This window comes from Penicillium cosmopolitanum (genome assembly GCF_028827165.1).
Source record: "Penicillium cosmopolitanum strain IBT 29677 chromosome Unknown utg000006l:49.0-5199605.0:1.0-5204138.0, whole genome shotgun sequence".
Taxonomy (NCBI): domain Eukaryota; kingdom Fungi; phylum Ascomycota; class Eurotiomycetes; order Eurotiales; family Aspergillaceae; genus Penicillium; species Penicillium cosmopolitanum.
The window spans coordinates 4409571-4428868 of NW_026622676.1; the positions used below are offsets into that span (position 1 = coordinate 4409571).

The 19298-nt window shown below is 50.5% G+C and overlaps 8 protein-coding genes across 8 annotated transcripts; 2 read left to right on the top strand and 6 right to left on the bottom strand.

The window, feature by feature from the left end:
• Positions 1-1125: 1125 nt before the first annotated feature.
• N7509_006177 (carboxylesterase) lies at positions 1126-2679 on the bottom strand (the record flags this gene model as incomplete). The annotated part of the gene is made up of 1 exon (XM_056630814.1): positions 1126-2679. One exon carries the CDS (start codon positions 2677-2679, stop codon positions 1126-1128), a length of 1554 nt encoding a protein of 517 aa, XP_056490116.1.
• A 460-nt stretch (positions 2680-3139) lies between these two features.
• On the bottom strand, positions 3140-3724 carry N7509_006178 (acyl-CoA thioesterase; the record flags this gene model as incomplete). The annotated part of the gene is made up of 2 exons (XM_056630815.1): positions 3140-3590; positions 3645-3724. 2 exons carry the CDS (start codon positions 3722-3724, stop codon positions 3140-3142), a joined length of 531 nt encoding a protein of 176 aa, XP_056490117.1.
• Positions 3725-4258: 534 nt separating this feature from the next.
• N7509_006179 (pseudouridine synthase family protein) lies at positions 4259-5972 on the top strand (the record flags this gene model as incomplete). The annotated part of the gene is made up of 2 exons (XM_056630816.1): positions 4259-4498; positions 4560-5972. The coding sequence occupies 2 exons, from the start codon at positions 4259-4261 to the stop codon at positions 5970-5972; spliced, it is 1653 nt and encodes a 550-aa protein (XP_056490118.1).
• Positions 5973-6580: 608 nt separating this feature from the next.
• N7509_006180 (uncharacterized protein) lies at positions 6581-8007 on the bottom strand (the record flags this gene model as incomplete). The annotated part of the gene is made up of 2 exons (XM_056630817.1): positions 6581-6916; positions 6994-8007. The coding sequence occupies 2 exons, from the start codon at positions 8005-8007 to the stop codon at positions 6581-6583; spliced, it is 1350 nt and encodes a 449-aa protein (XP_056490119.1).
• Positions 8008-9019: 1012 nt separating this feature from the next.
• Positions 9020-11619, bottom strand: N7509_006181 (60S ribosomal eL32 domain-containing protein; the record flags this gene model as incomplete). The annotated part of the gene is made up of 10 exons (XM_056630818.1): positions 9020-9128; positions 9226-9472; positions 9744-9783; positions 9847-9964; positions 10031-10041; positions 10319-10818; positions 10899-11164; positions 11260-11438; positions 11490-11515; positions 11589-11619. 10 exons carry the CDS (start codon positions 11617-11619, stop codon positions 9020-9022), a joined length of 1527 nt encoding a protein of 508 aa, XP_056490120.1.
• Positions 11620-12372: 753 nt separating this feature from the next.
• On the bottom strand, positions 12373-13340 carry N7509_006182 (uncharacterized protein; the record flags this gene model as incomplete). The annotated part of the gene is made up of 2 exons (XM_056630819.1): positions 12373-12989; positions 13145-13340. 2 exons carry the CDS (start codon positions 13338-13340, stop codon positions 12373-12375), a joined length of 813 nt encoding a protein of 270 aa, XP_056490121.1.
• Positions 13341-15192: 1852 nt separating this feature from the next.
• Positions 15193-17203, bottom strand: N7509_006183 (translation initiation factor 4B; the record flags this gene model as incomplete). The annotated part of the gene is made up of 6 exons (XM_056630820.1): positions 15193-16250; positions 16309-16602; positions 16692-16772; positions 16928-16972; positions 17030-17086; positions 17200-17203. 6 exons carry the CDS (start codon positions 17201-17203, stop codon positions 15193-15195), a joined length of 1539 nt encoding a protein of 512 aa, XP_056490122.1.
• Positions 17204-18232: 1029 nt separating this feature from the next.
• N7509_006184 (uncharacterized protein) lies at positions 18233-19054 on the top strand (the record flags this gene model as incomplete). The annotated part of the gene is made up of 4 exons (XM_056630821.1): positions 18233-18311; positions 18397-18510; positions 18574-18690; positions 18762-19054. The coding sequence occupies 4 exons, from the start codon at positions 18233-18235 to the stop codon at positions 19052-19054; spliced, it is 603 nt and encodes a 200-aa protein (XP_056490123.1).
• Positions 19055-19298: the final 244 nt, after the last annotated feature.

Here is a 19298-nt window from a genome sequence, read left to right on the forward strand (position 1 = left end):
TTGCTTACAGTAAATAGAATAACGTCATCGGACTTGATACCCACCACGATCGCATACGTGTTCCACCATGAAACCCCGCAATTTTCAGGTTGAAAGGAGCTGGAAAATATTACGCTTAGTTGGTTATCGAAGACTTGCAGTGGCGTTGCAAAAGTTTGAAACTCCATGTTGACTATTCTTGTTTCCGCCTTCTAATCGCGGACCAGTAGCTACCTGAGATGGAATAGATAGGCCAATATATTCCACCTCGGGTACGAGTAGCTCCTAGTCTCCCATTTGAATTAATTCTCCTGGTGGTACTACTACTAGGAGTACTCTCGGGTCTACCGGTGTTAAGTTTAGCCGGTCGATCAACTGCGTTCTTGAATGCACATCTATCATCGAAGATTTAACATCCCCAGCCTCGTCGCATTCGTACGAATACTGTCTCAATTCCCGCATTCAATCCATCTGGCATTTGCTCCAATTATGAAGCTCATTCTGACGGGCTCCAGCGGGTTCGTTGGTCACGAAATCCTAACCCAGTGCTTAGAACACCCGTCGGTCACATCTGTCGTGGCGCTGACTCGGCGTGAACTGGCAACACATGAGAAGCTCCAAGTCGTTCTGATGGAAGACTTTTCTTTATATCCCCAGACTGCTTTGAAATCTATCAAAGGTGCTGACGCATGCATTTGGTATAGTTGCTCCGCACCAGTTCTAGATACATCAACTAAATGGCCTATTACAGGACACTTGGCATGAATCCTAAGATGTTCGATAATGGCATGGCTCAACGTATAAGTATAGAATATACTATGACTGCGGCCCGTCTATTCAACGAATCTTGTCAGAGGCCGTTTCGGTTTGTCTACTGCAGCAGCTACTTGGCTGAGGGAGATCAGACCAAGCGGCTCTTGTTCTTTCAGAACTACCGACGTATGAAAGTAAGCTTCCGTGAGGCTTTTATTAACAAAACGACATTATTTATGCTGATGGGTTATATAAAACCTGCCAGGCGGTATAGCTCATGCCAGAAACCTTGAAACCTAATGTAATTTCACAACTTTGTCGTGGGTCTATTGTAATACTATATACAAAGGTGTAGCAACACTATCCTCAACCCATAATTGAGGATATTCCCTACTAGGGAAATGCATCATATGTGCCATTGCCAAAGCAGGGTCCATCAATGTCATACCCGCTGACCATTTGAACTGGAATTCCGTCTGCTCCGAACCGGAGAACTTTGCCCCCATAGGTATACGGATCCCAGCCCAATGCAGCGGGGCCCTTCTTCGGATCTTTCATAAAAGCCAAGAGATGATCTTGCATTGCCTGGCTTGTCTTGATTTCTGCATCAGAAGGTTTAGATGAAGTGTGAGTGGCGTTGTATAAGTACGTTCCAAAGAACATCATCAAGTCCGACGAATGGAAGCTGCCTGTCCATTTGTAAGGGTTCTGGTTTGGCCAGACACCCGCGTACTGGTATCGATATGTGATTCGGTTGGCAGCCGCACGAAGAATACTTGTATTAGCTGTCGGGCACACCCAGCCAGACAATGTTCCTGCATCAACTGTAGGCTGATACGGGCCTTCTGTGACGTTTGATGAAGGCCATGAAGTCAAGCTGGCATCGTTATTGGCGGCATCAGAGAAAATCGCTGGGCGAGGCGACATCTTCCCTGCAGTCGCTCGTGCTGGGTAGTCGGAGAAAATGAATTTTTCATCGGCGATAGGTCCAAATGTCAACCCCGGTTCTCCAGTGTACCGACCAACGAAGTTCTCAATCTTGGCCATGGGGACCTTCTGCATGCACTCCAGCTCTTTCGACACATTATCAGTGAAATCACAGCCAACGTGTTTGGCTACAAAGGTGAAGTTGGATTGAGCATAATCAGAAGACGTCAGCTGTTTTATAGCTGTGCCGGACTGTGAAAAAGTGCCTTGGACAAGAGGGTTGTCCCAGAAAGCATAGTTATGGTAGTCTGTACTGATTGCCCCAGCAGACTGCCCCCACATAGTAATGGCCTCGGGGTTTCCACCAAACGCGGCGATGTTTTCGTGAACCCATTCGAGAGCGAGACGCTGGTCTAGCATGGCGGGGTTCGGGTTCTTCAGCCCGGCGGCATTGGGGTAGCCGAAGATATTGACCCGATAGTTGATGGTTACCACGATGTGCTCCTGAGTTCGATTGACCCATTCCAATGGTATTTGAGCAGGCACGTCAACTCCGCCGGTTTTGAAGCCCCCTCCTGTCATGAAAAAGACGACAGGCAGCTTTGCATCATGGGAAATTCCGTACGGCGTCCAGATGGCAAGTCTCAGGCAGTCCTCGGATGACTTTTGTAAGGTGAGTCCAGTTGAGTGATTCTGGCTACCATTATCTGCAAGCAAATAAGGGGTAACCTGACTGAAGAAGATGGGCTTGCTGGATACGAATTGGGGACATGAAGGCGGAAACTGTGTCGAATCGTGATGCTTCGATGAAGGCGACAGCGGCTCTGGGGGCTGGAAACGCAGCGGTCCAACTGGAGATTGTGCGAACGGAATGTTACGAAATTCGCGCACTGCGCTGAATTCCGAGTTATGAAGACCAGTAAAGATACCAGTCTTAGTCCGCACTGTCAGAGATGGATCCGCAACCACTTGGGCTGCTGAGGCGGCGAGTACTATACTGGCCCAGGCGAGAGGCTGCATTGTGTAGTTGTGAAAGTAGTATTTGACAACTTCCAATAATTCTGCCCAGAGCACCAGGTGGCTCTATCTTCTATTTATCCCACTTTCAGGATCCATCTTTGTGGGGAAGTGACGAAGATCATCATTCCCGGCAACGCTGCTTTGCATCAAAAGCTCCCGGGATATCCGAGAGACACACGCACACCACTCGGACTTACCAAGAATAGTGGAGTCAATGTGGCTGTTGTGTATGAATGCATTGATCTGTTGGATTCAACTCTGAAACCCCCCATATTACCTCCCAAAAGCTCTAGTTATAGTCTTCTATAAGTAGCAGAATTTGTTTATCATGCAATTTAGATCGAACTGGGCGGTTCTTTCATTGACTGTAGTATATAGACAGACTCCTAGTTTGACCACACGATTGGCGCTACTATTTACATAATGGGTAATCAGCGATTCATAGCTAAGCCCAACTGCGCTAGAGTTTAGCCTCTGGCGGACTCAGGAGCTTCTCAAGGCCTTGTCGCACTCGGCTCTCCATGCCACCTTTACCAACGCGCATAGTCTCGCGCAGCACGAAAACGTGGGTGTATGTTCCAACCATTTTCACGTTCTCTTCTCCCTTGCGGAACACGCCGATTTCCCAGGTGACGCTCGATGAGCCCAACTTAGCAACACGTAGACCTACTTCCAGAGTATCTGGGAACGCAACGGAGGCAAAGAAATCGCAGTGTGTGGAGACAATGAGTCCGATTTGATCGGTACCAACACTCAGGTTGGACGCTTGTCCGTCGGCACTTTTCGGGGTAGGATTATTGACGCTGAAGGGGTTCATTCCGCAGTGCTCGATGAGATAGGAATTGGCAATGGTGTCAAATAGAGCTGTGTAGACGGTATTGTTCAAATGTGCATACATGTCGTTGTCAAACCTAAGCTTCTTGTTAGTAGGAACTTGTGTATACTGCTGGTCCTATAGCATTTACCATCTTGTCTGGTGCACCTGGTGGTAGCCATAGTCGCTGCGTGTGCGGCCCTTCTTCGCTAGAAACTCGGGGGTAGCCATGTCTGCTTGCAATTCGAATGTATTGACAGCGATTGAACAAATTACCTCGAGGGTAGAAAGGAGGAAGAATGGCCTAGCGACCTCGTCGAGCAGCGAAGGTGATCTTCAATCGCATCCCCGCTGCCTCGGAGATGGCTGAACCGAGGTCGATTTCTGCTTATGTAATGAGCATGTAGCCTTCATCTGAAAATCTGCGACCGTGATCAAGATGACAGATCTAAAGATCTAAAGATCAAAGCCAGCATGTAAAGATTCAGGAGTTGCGACCACCAAGGGTAGACTGGGGCAGATATTTGGAGGTGGGGGAATCAATCGATGGAAGCCCCCACCGACGACTCTCGGGGACGCCCAAACTCTCCGTGCCTGGCCTTATCGCCTTCTCCAATCTTTTTTTTTCTCACAATCTCCGCCACTCGACTTCCTTGAGAATTGAGAATTCAAACGGTCGCCCTTTGCGCCTCCCTGGCTCCCTCACCTCGTATAACAGCTTACTTGCTTCGGCGAGGAAAGCTACGGCCTCCCCCACCTCCCACGATGGCTCTCGTCAACGTCGAGCCCGTCAAGTCCTCTCCGGCGACCGATTTCGAACAACCTCCCGATGTTGTCGTGACACCCTGTGACCCCTGGCCTGCGCCATACTATATGGAAGGTGGGTTTCGACGCGTTCGTCCGTACCATTACACTTTCAATACCTGGTGCAAGGAGCGCTGGCGGGGTAAAAGATTGGAAGACATTTTCGTTTCCGAATTTCGAGATCGCCCAGCGGAGTATTATGTATGAGATCTACCTTACGCGCCCTTTCTCTCAAAATTGCCTGGAGGCTAATAAACAACAGAGAAATGCGCTCGATGACGGCCTCGTTTGCGTCAATGGCAAGCCTGCGGGCAGAGACGCCGTGATCAAGAATGGCCAAAAGATTTCGCACACCATTCATCGTCATGAACCCCCTGTGACCGCCCTCCCTATCGGTATCATTCACGAAGACGACGACCTGATTGTGATCGATAAACCAGCCGGCGTGCCGGTTCACGCCGCTGGTCGATACCATTATAACTCCGTTACCGAAATCTTGCGCTCCGAGCGTGGCTCCGAGTTCTTGCCGCGGCCATGCAACAGGTTGGATCGACTGACATCAGGAGTCATGTTTATTGCCAAACATCCTGCGGGAGCCTTGAAGATCACAAGTCAGCTTCAAGCACGATCTGTGCAAAAAGAATACATTGCGCGTGTCAAGGGCAAATTCCCGGATGGCGTAGTGGTCTGTGATCAGCCCATCATGCAGGTCAGCCCCAAACTCGGACTCAACCGTGTGCGCGCGACGGGTAAAGAAGCTACGACGAAGTTCCGTCGCCTGGCTTATTATCCCCCTGAGGCAGCCGCATCAACAACTGCTCAGGAAGTCCGTGGCCCATCGGGAGACGTCGCTATCGCTGCAACTCCGCCGCCGGTGTTCACCAATGAATCCGAGGGATACAGTATCGTGCACTGTTATCCCCTGACCGGACGTACGCATCAGATCCGCGTTCATCTACAATTCTTCGGCTATCCTATCTCCAATGATCCTATTTACTCAAACCGAAGAGTCTTTGGACCAGAATTGGCCCGCAATGAAGACCACGGGGAGCGTGATGAGGAGATTATGGATCGACTTCACAAGATGGGCAAGACCGAGGTAGCTGACACGGCTACCTATCGCACCCACCTGACTGCCGCACCCAACGTCCCTCCTGGAACCGATCTTGCCGTGCTTGCTGAAATCATGGCTCGTGAGCAACAAGCTGCCTCCGAGGACTACGAGAAACGCAAGGGAGAGCGTTTGTCTGGCGCATTGTGCGATGTCTGCGGAACAGAATTGTATACAGACCCGGGTCCCCACGAATTGGGCCTCTTCTTGCATGCCGTCGCTTACGGAGATTTGAGTGGTACTTGGAAATACCGAAGCAAGATGCCTAACTGGGGTCTGCCACCGAGTGGTCTGGAGGGCCCTCGTGAAGTTCCCGATTGGGCCCCAGTTCCTGAGGGTGAGGAAACGGTCCACGGGCATGGAACCGTTCCTCCTTCGATCGGGACAGAAGATGACCCTCCCAACTCAGGTAACTGTCGACGAAAGAAGAACCAAGGTGACATGGGCCATGTCCTTGTAACGGGTGTTGGATATGTCCCTATCTCAAAGGATGACCCAGCCTTTGGTCTGAGTGAGTCGTCGCAGCAAGAAGCCGAGTCTGCTGCCTCGGCGGCTGCGACTTAGAGTCTGGCGACTGTTAACGATTGGATGTGCATGTTGTTTCTTTTTTATCAAATAGCTTGATACCATACTTGTTAGATCATACTAATACATTTAGTACATCGCCATTTTGGATATTAAAATACATTTTCACGTTACGGACTTTTTGCAACTTTGTTTTATCTACAGGGCTCAGCGCTCTCTTTACACTGTCAGTAGTAGTATCATCCATGGATGATCGGATATTTTTGAGTGCCAGCCCTGGAGTACTAGTAACCATGGGATAAAACTTGGAACCTTGGAGCCTCGTGGTCATGCAGGTGGGTTTCTAGATGGATGTTACTACTTATAATCAATTTTTGGGAGTACTATTTTGCAAAAAAATCACATAGGGTTTCTGAGCCCTGGAGAAAACGAATCGATTCTCTCTCTTTTTTGAAAAACACAGCCCAATGGGTCAAGAATTGAAACCGCAGAGTATGCACGCTAAATCCAGATCTCGATCCAAGCGCCTCAAATGTATATCTACCCATAAACCACAAGAGACAGAAAAGAAAAGATAGAAAGAAAAGGCCAAACGCATAAATATATATACGCAAAAGAAAGGGTCGAAAAAAAGATTGTCGATCAAGTCACCCACAAAGTTTCGTTACATTTTCCTTCGCTGCAATGGCAGCATCGACTCGCCACATCATCGTGCCCGACTCAACGCCCCGGGCAGGTGTGCCGCGAAGTGCCTCGGGCGAAATGGTACACTTGCCTTCAGAGAATCTGTATTGCAAGCAGTTCGGTTCACTGGCGCAATGCTCCGCGCAGTCCCAGACGGTAATTGGGATTTGAGCACCTTGATCGTCCAATCTTTCATATTTATCCTTGGCGCTGTTGTCCCAGTTATCGAGATAGTGTGCCATTGTTGGGCGAATAAAGTGTGTGAAGATGTCACCGTAGTGAAGGACGGTGTTGTTTTCCTGGTTGCGAAAAAAGTCAGCATATTAGCACCCTTCTGTCCACCAGGGATTTCGAATAACCTCATTTCAATACATACATTAGAGAACCATTTTTGGTCAAAGTCCCACATCCGATCTACGTCTGTGGGCGTCATGTGGTGAAAAGTAAAAGGAGGATAGCACCATTGCTTTTTCCCGAATCCCTCGCCCAGGGCATCCTGTCCCCAAACGGACTCGGTGGTGACATGAGGCCAGGACCAGGTCAACCCGATCTTAACGGTTGCAAGTGCCATTCCCAGCACGCAATCTCCAGCCCATTCTTTACTGGTAATCTTCTCCCATTGCTCAGGGTACTGGGTTACCAGATCCGCGACTGAATGAATAGCCGCATTGGACAGCACAAATCCGGATCCGCCGTGAGCGAAAAGATTGTCACCAATTTGCATCTGATTTCCAATGTACATTTCTTTCTGCGAATCAAAGTTCGCCAGCCAGGACAGCAAATTCGGCCAGATCGGGTAAGTGTCGGCCTCAAGGAAGACGTACCACTTGGCATCGGGCCGATAAGCCCGGGCTTCCTGAACCATCGGCAAGAACTTCCACTTGTCAAGTTTCCAGCCCGGGTTGTCCATCATGCCAGATGGGCCGTTTGCGACTTTTGTATGGTCCTGCTGCAGCAAGCCCGCCCGTCCCTGAGCCTTTGCGCGAAGGTAGATAGCAAAGTCCGTCTTTGCTAACACTGAGTCGCTGGCGTTTTGGAAGACGTCCCGCGTGCGCAGGCCGGCGATATCTTCTTCGTAATCGGACACGATCAATTTGTGGGGGATGCATCGGAGCGTCGTGCGAATGTGTACGGGGACTTTGTCCTGTGCCTCTGTGATTCCGGTCTTGAGGACAACAAGGACATCTTCGATGCCCGGGAGCGGTCGGCAAGCCGATGCGAGCTCGCCCTGCTGTTGATTGGCGTCTTTTGAGCTGGAAGAGCCTCCAGACTGGCGATTGATGGTCGAATTGTTCCACAGGCCGCTGTGGAGATGCAGGAAGAGGAGGATGAGAGCCAGCGGGGTTAGAATAGGCACCCAGCGCCCATATCGGGCGGGGAGAGTAAACATCCTGGGATGGCGGGGGAGGGGACGGAGAGAAGAAGGAGATGGGCAAGAACCAGAGCTGCTCCCTCCATAACGAGAATCGTCAGAGGGATCGACGACACTTTGCGACGTACGGAATCCGTGGGGGGCTGTTTCGAAGTCGTGACAGGTTTTGAGACCGACATTGGCCAGATCGCTCGGGTGGCACCAGGATTCGATTCCTCAGACCAAGCATTGTTCCCATCCCCGTGGCTTAGCGCCCGGTTTCAAATACCTCAATCTCACTGCATCTCTGACTGAGACACGTCTGATTTGTTTTGATTGATTCCTCTTCGATCTTTCCCTGTCATCCTGTGTATCTCTCCTTTCCATGCAGGCAGCCACGAGGCCCCTGGTAGAGTGGGTCGGAGGATCGCCATAGACTCGTCATCTCCGCCCCTAAATGCAAAGCAGGGAACTCTTGAATGCAGGGGCCACTTTAATGGCCACTATGGAGTAGAGAATACTCAATTCCATGGGTTGTAGTAGATGGGTACTACCATGATATAGTAGTACAAGTGACTACGTTGGATTTGAAACTATACCCATTGCACCAAGATATGAATGAAGTACAAAAAGTCCAAATGCAGCTACTATGAGGGAGTATATCCAACGTATACTACATACAAATCGGGAATGAGGGCGAATGACCATTGCCTTTCTCCAAAATGCTACTCGCACACTCAACTACTCGTACTTATACTCCGATGCTCAGATTACTCGGGAACCACTTTGGGTATATGAAAAGCATTGGCATCGTACAATGCAAGAGGATTTTTCAATTTTTGTTTGTCATTTCAGAGAAATATCTCTTCGCCCGACGCCCGGTATTACCCAAAAGCGCGAGCCGCACATGGAATGCCATGCACAATCCTTGGAATCGTTATCGCCAGAGTGATGATAGTATTCACGACCGTACAAAACCCCGACCCTCTCATGCTCCTGCGAATACCACACCGAAAAAAAAGGAAACAGAACTTTTTGGGGTTCAGTCCATTTAGGCCTCGGTGGTGACACGGCCCTTGGGGTTGGTGACCTTAACACCGAGAGCCTTGGCCTTCTCGATGATCTCAACACGCTTGCGGGAGGAGACGGCGTGGGCAATCCTGCCAAGTGGGTTAGCTCGGGATCTTTCCTGTAATTGTATTGCATCGCTTGCGCGCATGGCATTATTGCCCTTGGTAGGTATATGGGTTGACATACTCGGCAGCGTAGGTGCGGTTGTGCATCAGGAGGAGCTCGACATCCTTGGGGTTGTGGACGAGGAAAGCCTTGTGGCCGGAGGGCATCATGTGGCGGGTCTTCTTGTTGGATCCGTAACCGATGGAGGGCATAGCAATCGTGCCCTTGAAGCGGCGGCGGACGCAGTTGTCAATACCCTTGGGCTTGCGCCACGACTCACCAACACGCATAAACCGGTCACTTTGGTGACGGGTGAAGCGGTTGGTGCCTATAGTAATCCATGTCAGTCCTTCCAATTCTTCATTCCGATTGTGTTGCGAAAGATTGTCGAAAGCCTTTGGATAAACATCGCCCTTTGGTTGTCGTCCAAAAAAACTCCGAAAGTTCATCTTCTTTTGCATAAGTATCCTCCGTCTCTGTCGACTCCAACGTTCCTCCTCTTCCAAACAATCCACAATCCATTGATGTCGTCTGTTGGTCGAAAGGCGATGCTATCCAGGCTGTAGGGGAACGGGCACGGTCGGGAGTCGGGAACATACGCTTCTTCACGATGGGGATGTGCTGCTTGGCGGCGACCATCTTGAAAAGAGAAAATCGTCAGTATCGAGGTGGTGATAGTCGTGAGGGTGCGAGCCAACTTACTTTGTCGGTATTGCGTCTCGCCGGGCGTAGAGGGTTGTCGAGTCGGAGTGAAAGCAATCTCGAAAACTTCTTCGCACTGAGCGGAGTGGGCGGGCGACCCACACTAGTGCCTTTTCGGCTAAGCGAACGGGTGTTGCTTATGTCAGCATAGGGTTAGCCGTGTATCGAGCCCTGCCAAGCTTACCGCTTTGGGAACTACTGGTTCTTAAGGTACCTGATCGATCGAAGATGGTCAGAAAGAAGAGGGGTGGAATAAACAGAGAAGAGAGAAGAAAGGAGAAAGATATGGACGATGTCTACATGGCTAGCTACAGGGGCATGCGCCACCCTGGTTGGTCCCTACAACCGTTCCTGCCAAGGTATGGTAGGAACTACAAGTTGACAATGAATAGAGCTGGACTGAATTCAATTACTGGTATATTCTCTCTCAATAGTATGTATGTTTGAAACTTGAACATATCTATGATTATACCTGCAGGTGTAGCTGAACTGGTTCTCCCTGCTTCTCTCCACTTTGCAACATTTGCTCCAGAACCTCGAGATCCGCCAGCGCCTCCTCGGGGGATTGTCTCTTCTCAACAGGCTTCCCATTGATAATCGACGTCGCAAATTCAGCGACCTCGGCAGAGACGCCTCTTCCCTCAAATGGAACTGAATAGTTGACATCATTGACGGCCACATCGTCGAAATTCAGAGCAACAGAGCCCTTCTCACAAGCAAACTCGAAGGCGTGACGACTAAACGGCGATCCCCATGAGAGAGAAATCACACCTGTCGCGCCAGAACCAGTCTTGACGACCGCATCTACGGTGTCCACCGGTGGCAAATGAGACTGTTGCAGATAGGACTGGGCTGAGACAGTCTTAATCTGCTCCGTAGACCCCAAGATCAGGCGTAGACCAGCAATCATGTGGACACCACCATCTAGAAGAAAGCCACCTTGGTATTCAGGGACCTTGCGCCAGGGAGTCACTTTCAATATCATAGTCAGCATCATTTCCAAAGAACCGAGTTGGCCCCATGCCACATCTTCATCCATGGGGGTGACATACAGAAGTATTTGTTGTCTGGCTTGACAAAGTTTTGAACATCGACCCGGAAATTACGAACATGGCCCAGTTTCTGAACCTGCTCAGCAGCGTAGATATACTTGCTCATGTATCGAAAGTTCTCTCCCACGGCCCAGAAGACCTTGCTAGCATCAATATTGGCTTGGTACCATTGCAAGAGCTCCTTCGCGGTGGCAACATCCTTGGCAATAGGCTTCTCCGGATAGAACGTGCTTTCCAGAGAGTAGGGCTCTCTTGATGAAATCTGGCTGCACCAGAATTGGTAGACTGTAAGTGGTTAGCAATGCACAAAGTCGATATGTAATATGATTCATGTAGCCTGGGGACTTGTAAATCAACGTACGCGATGATGACAGCGCCGATATCAGATCGAGCCAGTATATCTTCAAAAGACTTGCCAGCACCAGAGTCCTCTGAATACAGATCAACGTTAGCTGTACCGTCAGCGAGGGACTGGGCCGAGTTCAGGGATCGCGAATAGATCGCCTTGAGTGCGAAGCCCGGTGCCGCTTGCACGGCTGGCTATTGGGATTGTCAGTATATTGGATGAGATAAGAATGCAGTACAACGAACAAGATGTTGCTCTTTGGCGAAGAGACCTAGCGCGGGGGTGTCAGCGAGTTGTCAACCCACAGAGGACAAGACTATAACTTATGCTATATAGACACGTACCACTACCGATGATAGCAACACCAACAGACATGCTTGCGTATTCAATCGAGAGGACTGTGTACGGTATATAACTCTCCAGTTGAAGGCAGGGTAGGAATAAAAAGCAAAGAGACAAAATGACGGAAGTACATTTCCCAAACTTGAAGGTGCCATAGCAAGTCACTCCGGGTTTCGGTGGGGTCAACCGGTGTCCACTTCCGCGCCTGGGAAGGTCCAACCATCCGGCCTGGTCTTCTCGGCTCTGATTCTCGGTCTCACCTGTTTCTCACATATCGGCAGGCTACAATGACAGTAAGTGAGTCGGGCCGAAGCTCTTCAGATTACCCCGCATGTTCTCAAGATGGGGTTACACATCATATCAGATTAGCTGGAGGTCATGTCATGCATGACGCAAGAAGCTACACTGAAAACGTGATGATCTACTAGTCTGACACAACTTTTCTTATAGAAATTGAACGACAGGTGCGTGAGAGAATGTCAGAAATTCATCGGATATAAAATAGAAGAACCGCATTACACCGAAAATCCCACAAACGGCAAACTCAAAAACGAGATATGTATATCGCATGGAAACCCAACCCTTGCGCCAGATCCATCCCAAAAACATGCAAAAGCGGGAATCAATCGTATCGAATGCCCGATAACATACGTCCATAAGACGCCCACCCATAAACACAAAACCCATCATGAATCTCAGAAATCGTACCAGTCGTAAACGCAATAATCACAGGAGGGCGAGAGGGGAGGGGAGAAAGAGAAAGCAAGACATCGAAGTCGCAACAAATCACGAACTGCTAGGTCGAACCAAAGCTTTTACTCTCTCCACACGCGCCATGGCCTTCTCCAACCTCTCCAAACGATTCCTCTTTTCGATATCTCGACGTTCCAGTACGGCAACTCGTTCTTCCAGTTTAGCACGTGCCTTGCGCTCCTGCGCGACCATCTCGTTCGCCTGGCTGAATAGTTGTACCGTCAAGTCTTCTAACTCGGTATTCGCTTGCGTAAGCTGCTTTTCAGCTGCTTTTCGCAGACCCTGTTCGCGCTCCAGTGCGTCCTGTAGCTCTGCGTTGTCACTGCTAGCCGGGGAAGCTGTTTGCGGGAGTGGAGTGATCGGTGCGGTGGGCGTTGATGGGACGGGGGCTGAGGCGGAGGTTGGGGTCGAACTACCGCGCCGATAAGGGAGGAGGTTTGTTAATGTTGTCAGACGACTTTGTTGGACTGGTTGCGGTTGTTGTGGTTGTTGCGACTGGTTGTCTGGGGAGGCTGGAGTTTGGGAGGGTGATAGTGACTTGTCGCCGTGTGATGATGATGGGGGTACGGAGGAGCTGCTTCGCGGTGTGTCATATGTTGGTTGCGAGCGCAGTTTGCGCAGTTCTTCTTCGTAGTCGGCGAGTTTTCCAGCTGTTCAAGAGTCGGTCAGCGACGGGATCTTGGAGAGTGTTTGAACAGACAAAAGTTTCCTGGCGCCTCTGCTTCATTTTCAAGCAGGGATGACCTCAGGAAGAGGTCAAAGGCACAACGAAACGAAACGAAACTTCACGACAGGGGAAATGTACCTGCGATCGCGGAGTGCGCGGTCATCTCCTGGATCTGCCCCTCCAGCTCCAGAATCCGGCGCTGGGCTTCGGATGCGTCCAGGGCGCCGTTACTCCCGCATGTTGGACATGATTTCTCTAAGAAAGGGTCCTTGGTCATCGCTGCGGATGTTCCAACAAGAGTGGTGGTCATGAAAGTTGTGGTGGTAGCCGACATGACAACATGGGGCAGTTGTGATTACCCCGACTTGTTTACCCGTGAAAGTAACCAACACGGGGAAGAGCGGAGAAGAGTTGCTGTAGCTGTTGGTGTTGGTGTTGGTCTCTGATGTTGATGTCACTCTTTAATAGCCCGGTACTAGCTGCAGAGAGCAAAACAAAGAGGACAGAGGTTTAAAGAGCAAGTCGTGAAACAGAAACACGGACTTGTTTCTCGTCGAACCCTTTGAAGGGGTGTGATTTACTCCATACTGCGCCACCGGTTTTATTCGCCCAATGGCTGGGGGACCCATTCTGGTGTGTCTCAGGAACAGATCCTCCGATTTTTCTATGGTCGTGCCGAAACGATCGCTCCGTTTAATTTTATGAAATTAAAATACCACGTCATAGAATAGATCAATACAACCTAATCCCACTCTCCATACTCTGTACATTTTCTGCAATTTCTGCCTTCTCCGATTCCCCATATACACCCCCGCTGAGCGGCAGACATGTGCGGTGTGCAGGCGGGGGGGTGCAGGGTGCTCGTGGACGTTGGACTAATTCACATTAGTCCAGTGTTGCCGTCACTAGTGCCACCTATTTATAACGCCCTTACTGGGCGAGTCATTTTATTGGTAAACTCTCCATCGGTCCCTTAGGCGCCCTTGAAATGGTGTTGAAGTTGATGGATGAACAACATACCCGGGGAGGCAGGATCTAAGGTTCATTAACCTTGCTCTTTGGTCTCGGCCTTTTTGAACGGTGAGGAGCCTAGGGATTATTGGATTGGCTCGAGGATCCTAACTAGCGCATGTAGCCTGCCTCCGTTGCTCCACAATAAAATGGATTGAAATTATAATTGAAATTGAAAGGCGGTAGGATAGGCCAAGCGTTAACATAGTTACAGAGTTACCCCGGATAGTCTGGATATAGATACAGATACATACGCTTAACGATCCGTCAATGATGACTGCATTTCAATCTATACGAAGTACTAAACACACAAACACTGGCCCCGCCATTCCGCTCGTGGGATGATATCATCAATTAGGGAGAAAGGGATGCTCCCAGTCTTGCGGTCAATGCAGAGATCAGACCAAACCTCGTCGAGGAGAGGAGAGGAGAGGAGAGGGGAGAGGGGAGGGGGGAGAGGTGGTGGGAAGAGCCGAGTGGGAGAACTGAGAGTAAGAGTGAGGATTCATAGGCAGCGCGACCCTTGGAGGAAAAGCGCATCATGTCCCCCTCTCTTATTCAGTCGTTCGTGTTCGCATGGCTGGTCAAGATTGGGGCAGACTGGCTCATTAACAAGACCATCCTGAAGCAATCAGACAGGAAGAATGAAAAGGGAAAAGGAACAAAATAGAGAGAGAAAAGTTGAAAAACAAGGAAACGGGAATCTTCATTTCGCATCGGCTGTAATGGTCATGGGCAAATCACACGAATCACGCATGGGAATAGTAGCTAGATAGCGAAACAGCAACACAGACATCACAAAATAGAGGCGGAAGAAAAACTTTTCAGACTGCCAGATCATCAGAGAGCAAAGACTAGATGTATGTCGGGGAATCTAGCCCGGCACGCAAAAAGGAGAAGATCGTAAGAACAAAGAAGTGGAAGAGGAAGAGGAGGAACGTCAAGACAGGACAACTACCGTCGTCTGCACTTGTGCCGTGGGGCAGATGCAAGAATCATGGCCACATCAAACGACGCTATAGCGTCTATAATGGAGACCCTGGCTACCGAACTTTGTTATTGCCCGGGAACGTGTCGTCGTGAAGAACAGGCGGAGCTCCACGACCTCGGGTCCATTGATACGCAAGAGGTCACAGTCGAGGCGAGAGGCGGAGGTTGTAAGGGTATCGATAGGCCTAGAATCCACGGCCGCCACGACGGCTGTTGCGAGGCTTAGCGCCTACTGTGCTCCAGCCATCATTGTCCTCGGTAGGGGCCTCGGCGCTTCTCCAGTTACCATTGGCGGTCTCCTTCGCAGCCTCCGCAGGGGCAGCAGCCGCGGCAGGAGCCTGAGCAGGCTCCTGGTCGGCGGCCATGTCGTCTCCACCGGCCCGCCGGAGGATCTCGAAGTTACCCCCACCCTTAGGGGGCTCAACAGCATCCTTGTTGGAGTCCGTGCCGACCTTGCTCTCCGTGGTCTGCTCCTTGGTCTGCTCCTTAGCCTGCTTAGGCTTCTCGGACTTTTCCGATTTTTCAGACTTCTCAGACTTCTCGGACTTCTCAGACTTCTCGGACTTCTCAGACTTCTCCTTCTCGGACTTAGTCTTGTCATCCTGTTCCTTCTTGTGGCGAATAGCTTCCTGGCGCTTCTGCTCAACTTCACGCTCGCGGGTGGCGGTATCGATAGGTCGGGCCGCGCCGAAGGGGCTGGCCTTCGAATCTCCACCGGCGGTGGGGGTGGTCGGGGCTTCAGAGACGGTGCGCTTGGACAGGTTCAGCTTAGGGCGGGAAGCAGGAGCAGTTGGGGAAGTGGGCTCCTTTTGCTGCTGGTCGGGGCGCATAGAGTTGCGCCACTGGTTGTCCATATCAGCAGCTGTGGGGGCACGCTCGGGACGGTCTGGGCGGGGAGGACGGGAACCGTCTTGCGAGCGACCCTCACCCCAAGCAGGAGGGGAGTTTCGGCGGAAGCTGGAACCACCTTCTTCAGTGTTGCGGGGGCGGCCGCCTTCGCGGGGAGGGGCACCAGCGGGGGGAGAGAGAGGACCCTTGCGCTCCCAGTTGCCGAAATCACGGAACTTTCCATCGGACTCGAAGTTGCTGCGACGGGCACCACCGCGGTCACTACCGGCATCAGAAGCAGCATCCATGTTACGACCAAAGCTAGAACGTTCAGGAATGCGGCGCTCGGGGGCAGGGGGAGGGGGACCCCGGCGAGTCCAGTCAAGGTCACGGCCTTCCATACGAGATTCCTTGGCTGTAGGTCTATTAGTCCTGGTATTCCCGTTTTGAGATGGTATTTTCTCGACACTTACGAGGCTCTGCAATGCTGGTGCGAATGGTTCTTCCCTGAAGAGTAGTGCCAGAGAGATCCAGGGCCTTCTGCAGGCCCTCCACGGTCTCAAACTCCACATAGCCAAATCCCTTGGGGGCCTTGGTCAACTTGTCCTCGACGACACGGACACTTGTCACGCTGCAGCCAGCGAAAAGTTCGGAGATGTCCTGCTCAGTCGCTTCGAAGGAAAGGTTTCCGACGTGGGCAGTGTAAGGAGGCTCGGTTGGGAGAGGAAGCTGCTCGCGAACGGCGTATCCACCACGCTCGATACGGTCTGGACAGTAAAATTAGGTTAGCAACTTGCAAGAAAAAATTTATACGGTATATCTCCAACGTCTGGACGTATCAACGAGGGTGCCGTACCAGAAAAACCGCCGCCACCGCCCATGCCACTACCAAAACCCATGCCACCAGAAGGGCGAGAACCGAAGCTGGAAGTAGGTCCTAAGAAAACGTCTTAGTATCAAGATTTTTTTTTTGGCCACGGATTAGCCAAGGGAAAGGCGAACGAAAAAGCAAGACATACCACCTATACAAATATATATCTCGTCAGCGCCTGGATCAACAAGGCCAAAGTGGGGGAGGGTCTTGAAACTTACTGGGGAGGGGCATATCCTCCATCTCGTCAGCCCAAGAGCCAAGGCCTATTTAGATATCAGTCGCTATTCCAATATTCTCTCGGGTTTTTGGGGAGTTCTCACTCTCATCGGCCAAGAAGGACCCAATGGACATCTTCTGGGCCTTAGACTTTGCGGGCGCTGGTGGGGAAAATCGTTAGCTGGGGGTGTCCAAAATCACTGATAGAACCAGTCGCAGAGCACATAGATGTCCCTGGCCGTGACTAAATCGAAGATTCAGGGTCCTGGCTTACCCATGATTGCGGTTAAGAGGAGTCAAGAAACGCGCAAGCGGTCTTGGTGCGCGCTTCTCACACAGTAGGGTTTGGGAGGGGAAAAACGGAAGAAAAAAATTCAAGACACCCGGGGCGAAGGACCAGGAGTCGAATGAAAGGAATAGAGATGACCTGGATGTCGTAAAAGACGAGGTCAGTCGGTCAAAGTTGAAGTGGAAAAGTTGGTAGAGGGGAAGTCGGCAATCGGGGCTGCACGATGGAAGTGGTCGGGTTAGTTAATCCGTGATAATTTTTAGTGGTGCCGCTAGTCCCTTCAGAGCCAGCCCGTCTATGGCTGGTCCAAGAATTCACTACCAGGCACTCATGTGTAGTACAATATCACAATATTCACCCTCTCGATTGCCAGAAAACTGGTTTTTTGAATAGTCTTCATCCTGGGCACTTTATTTCACCCAATCGCCCAAATTTCACTGTGTTCCAGCAGTGGGTCCCTGCGATCGCCCACTAAGGCTTGTGCTTCTTTGTTCATTGGACCCGGGTTGACGTCTAGAATCCTCTGGGGTAGTCTGGAGATGGTTTTATTGTGATGCGCATTATTTTCTTTTAGCATATTCCTTTTTTCTCCGCTCTTTTAATCAATTTGGGTTTTCATCAACATTAACAACCTTTCCATGTTGTGTTTCCTGTCACGGTGTACTGGTGCTTAGCCGAATCGGCTGAAATATATGTTGACTAGATAGATATTCATGGAGTTAACGGTACGGTTGGCCATTTCCAGAGTCACAGGGTCAACTACCAGAAATCCATGCTCAGTAAATATACCCCGGGTAGATATTGAGACAACCAGGACTCTTCCTACTTAAAAACCTCTTGAACCTTGGAATCTATACATAAACACAGGGAAACATACTCGTTTGTTTTCGGTGAGAAGATTACATAACACAATATCACGTGACCTCTATCTCGGTATCGAAGTGGCCTGGATTTTGATCTGCTATCCATCTTCCCATGGATCAGGGAATGCTTGCCGTTCTCTCAGACCGGTCAAAAGATGAGCGGTGGAAATAGCCAACATGCTGATCCCATGTCCAACTCTCTGCTCCCCGCAGCCAAAGTGGGAGCCCTGAGCGGTTCGTCTCTTATTCCCAGCTCAAGCTGGGAAACCATTCCTCAGAAACCATGCGCGAATATGAATCAGCTAATCCTAGAGTTTAGGAGTTGCTGGGTTGATCTATGGAGGGACTGCGGGAGTCATCAAATCTCCCAATCCATTGATTCATTCCCTATCATGCGGCATTCACTGGTTCGCATGCGGTTCAACCTTTTGGTGTATGTCTTGTATGCACCTCTTCGACTTATCGCTCGGTCACTAATTCGAGGAACTGGCGGTAGGGATGCGAAGCAACATCATCAAACATCATTACAAGGATCAAGCCTCGCCGCAGGACCGAGCATATGTTAGTGCATTGTGTGGCGGTCTATCCGGCGGCACGGTAACAAGGTTAATGGGTACGAGAATTTGACTCTTGAATTTTTTTCTGTAGATCATGGCTCTGAGGAAATGCTTACGATTCTTACAGGTGGTCGACTTGTGCCTGGGTTGGTGATTTTCTCGCTGCTCGGCTACGGCGGCCAAAGTGCCTTTAACATGGTTGATGCCTGGCAGATGGGAAGAGATCCCACGCCCAGCAAACCATTGATGCAACGGATGGCCGATTCCAAATGGATCCCCCTTCGGCATCTGTCCGATGAAGAATACCGGGGCATGTTAAATGAGAAGCTGCTCAGCGTCGAGGCGGAGATTGCCCTCCTTGATGAGAAGATTGAAGAACTGGAGAGCACTCGTCCGGTACCCGACCTTGCCACCGAATAACCCACCAATATCTCGTCCACACATTCCATTTTTCATTTTCATTATTCGGTCGTCTCAACCTTCCAGCACACCGCGGCTCTGGTACGACGCTGTATCAGACCTGTTTTGGCAATAGGAGGGCTAGGGGATGCGACGCACGGACAGAGAGTGCATTCGCTGACATATTCTCTATTGCTTCTACGGAGTACGTGTCAGACTGCCCCACATGGGGGGCGGGAATAGGGGGGAAACAATTGGGACCATA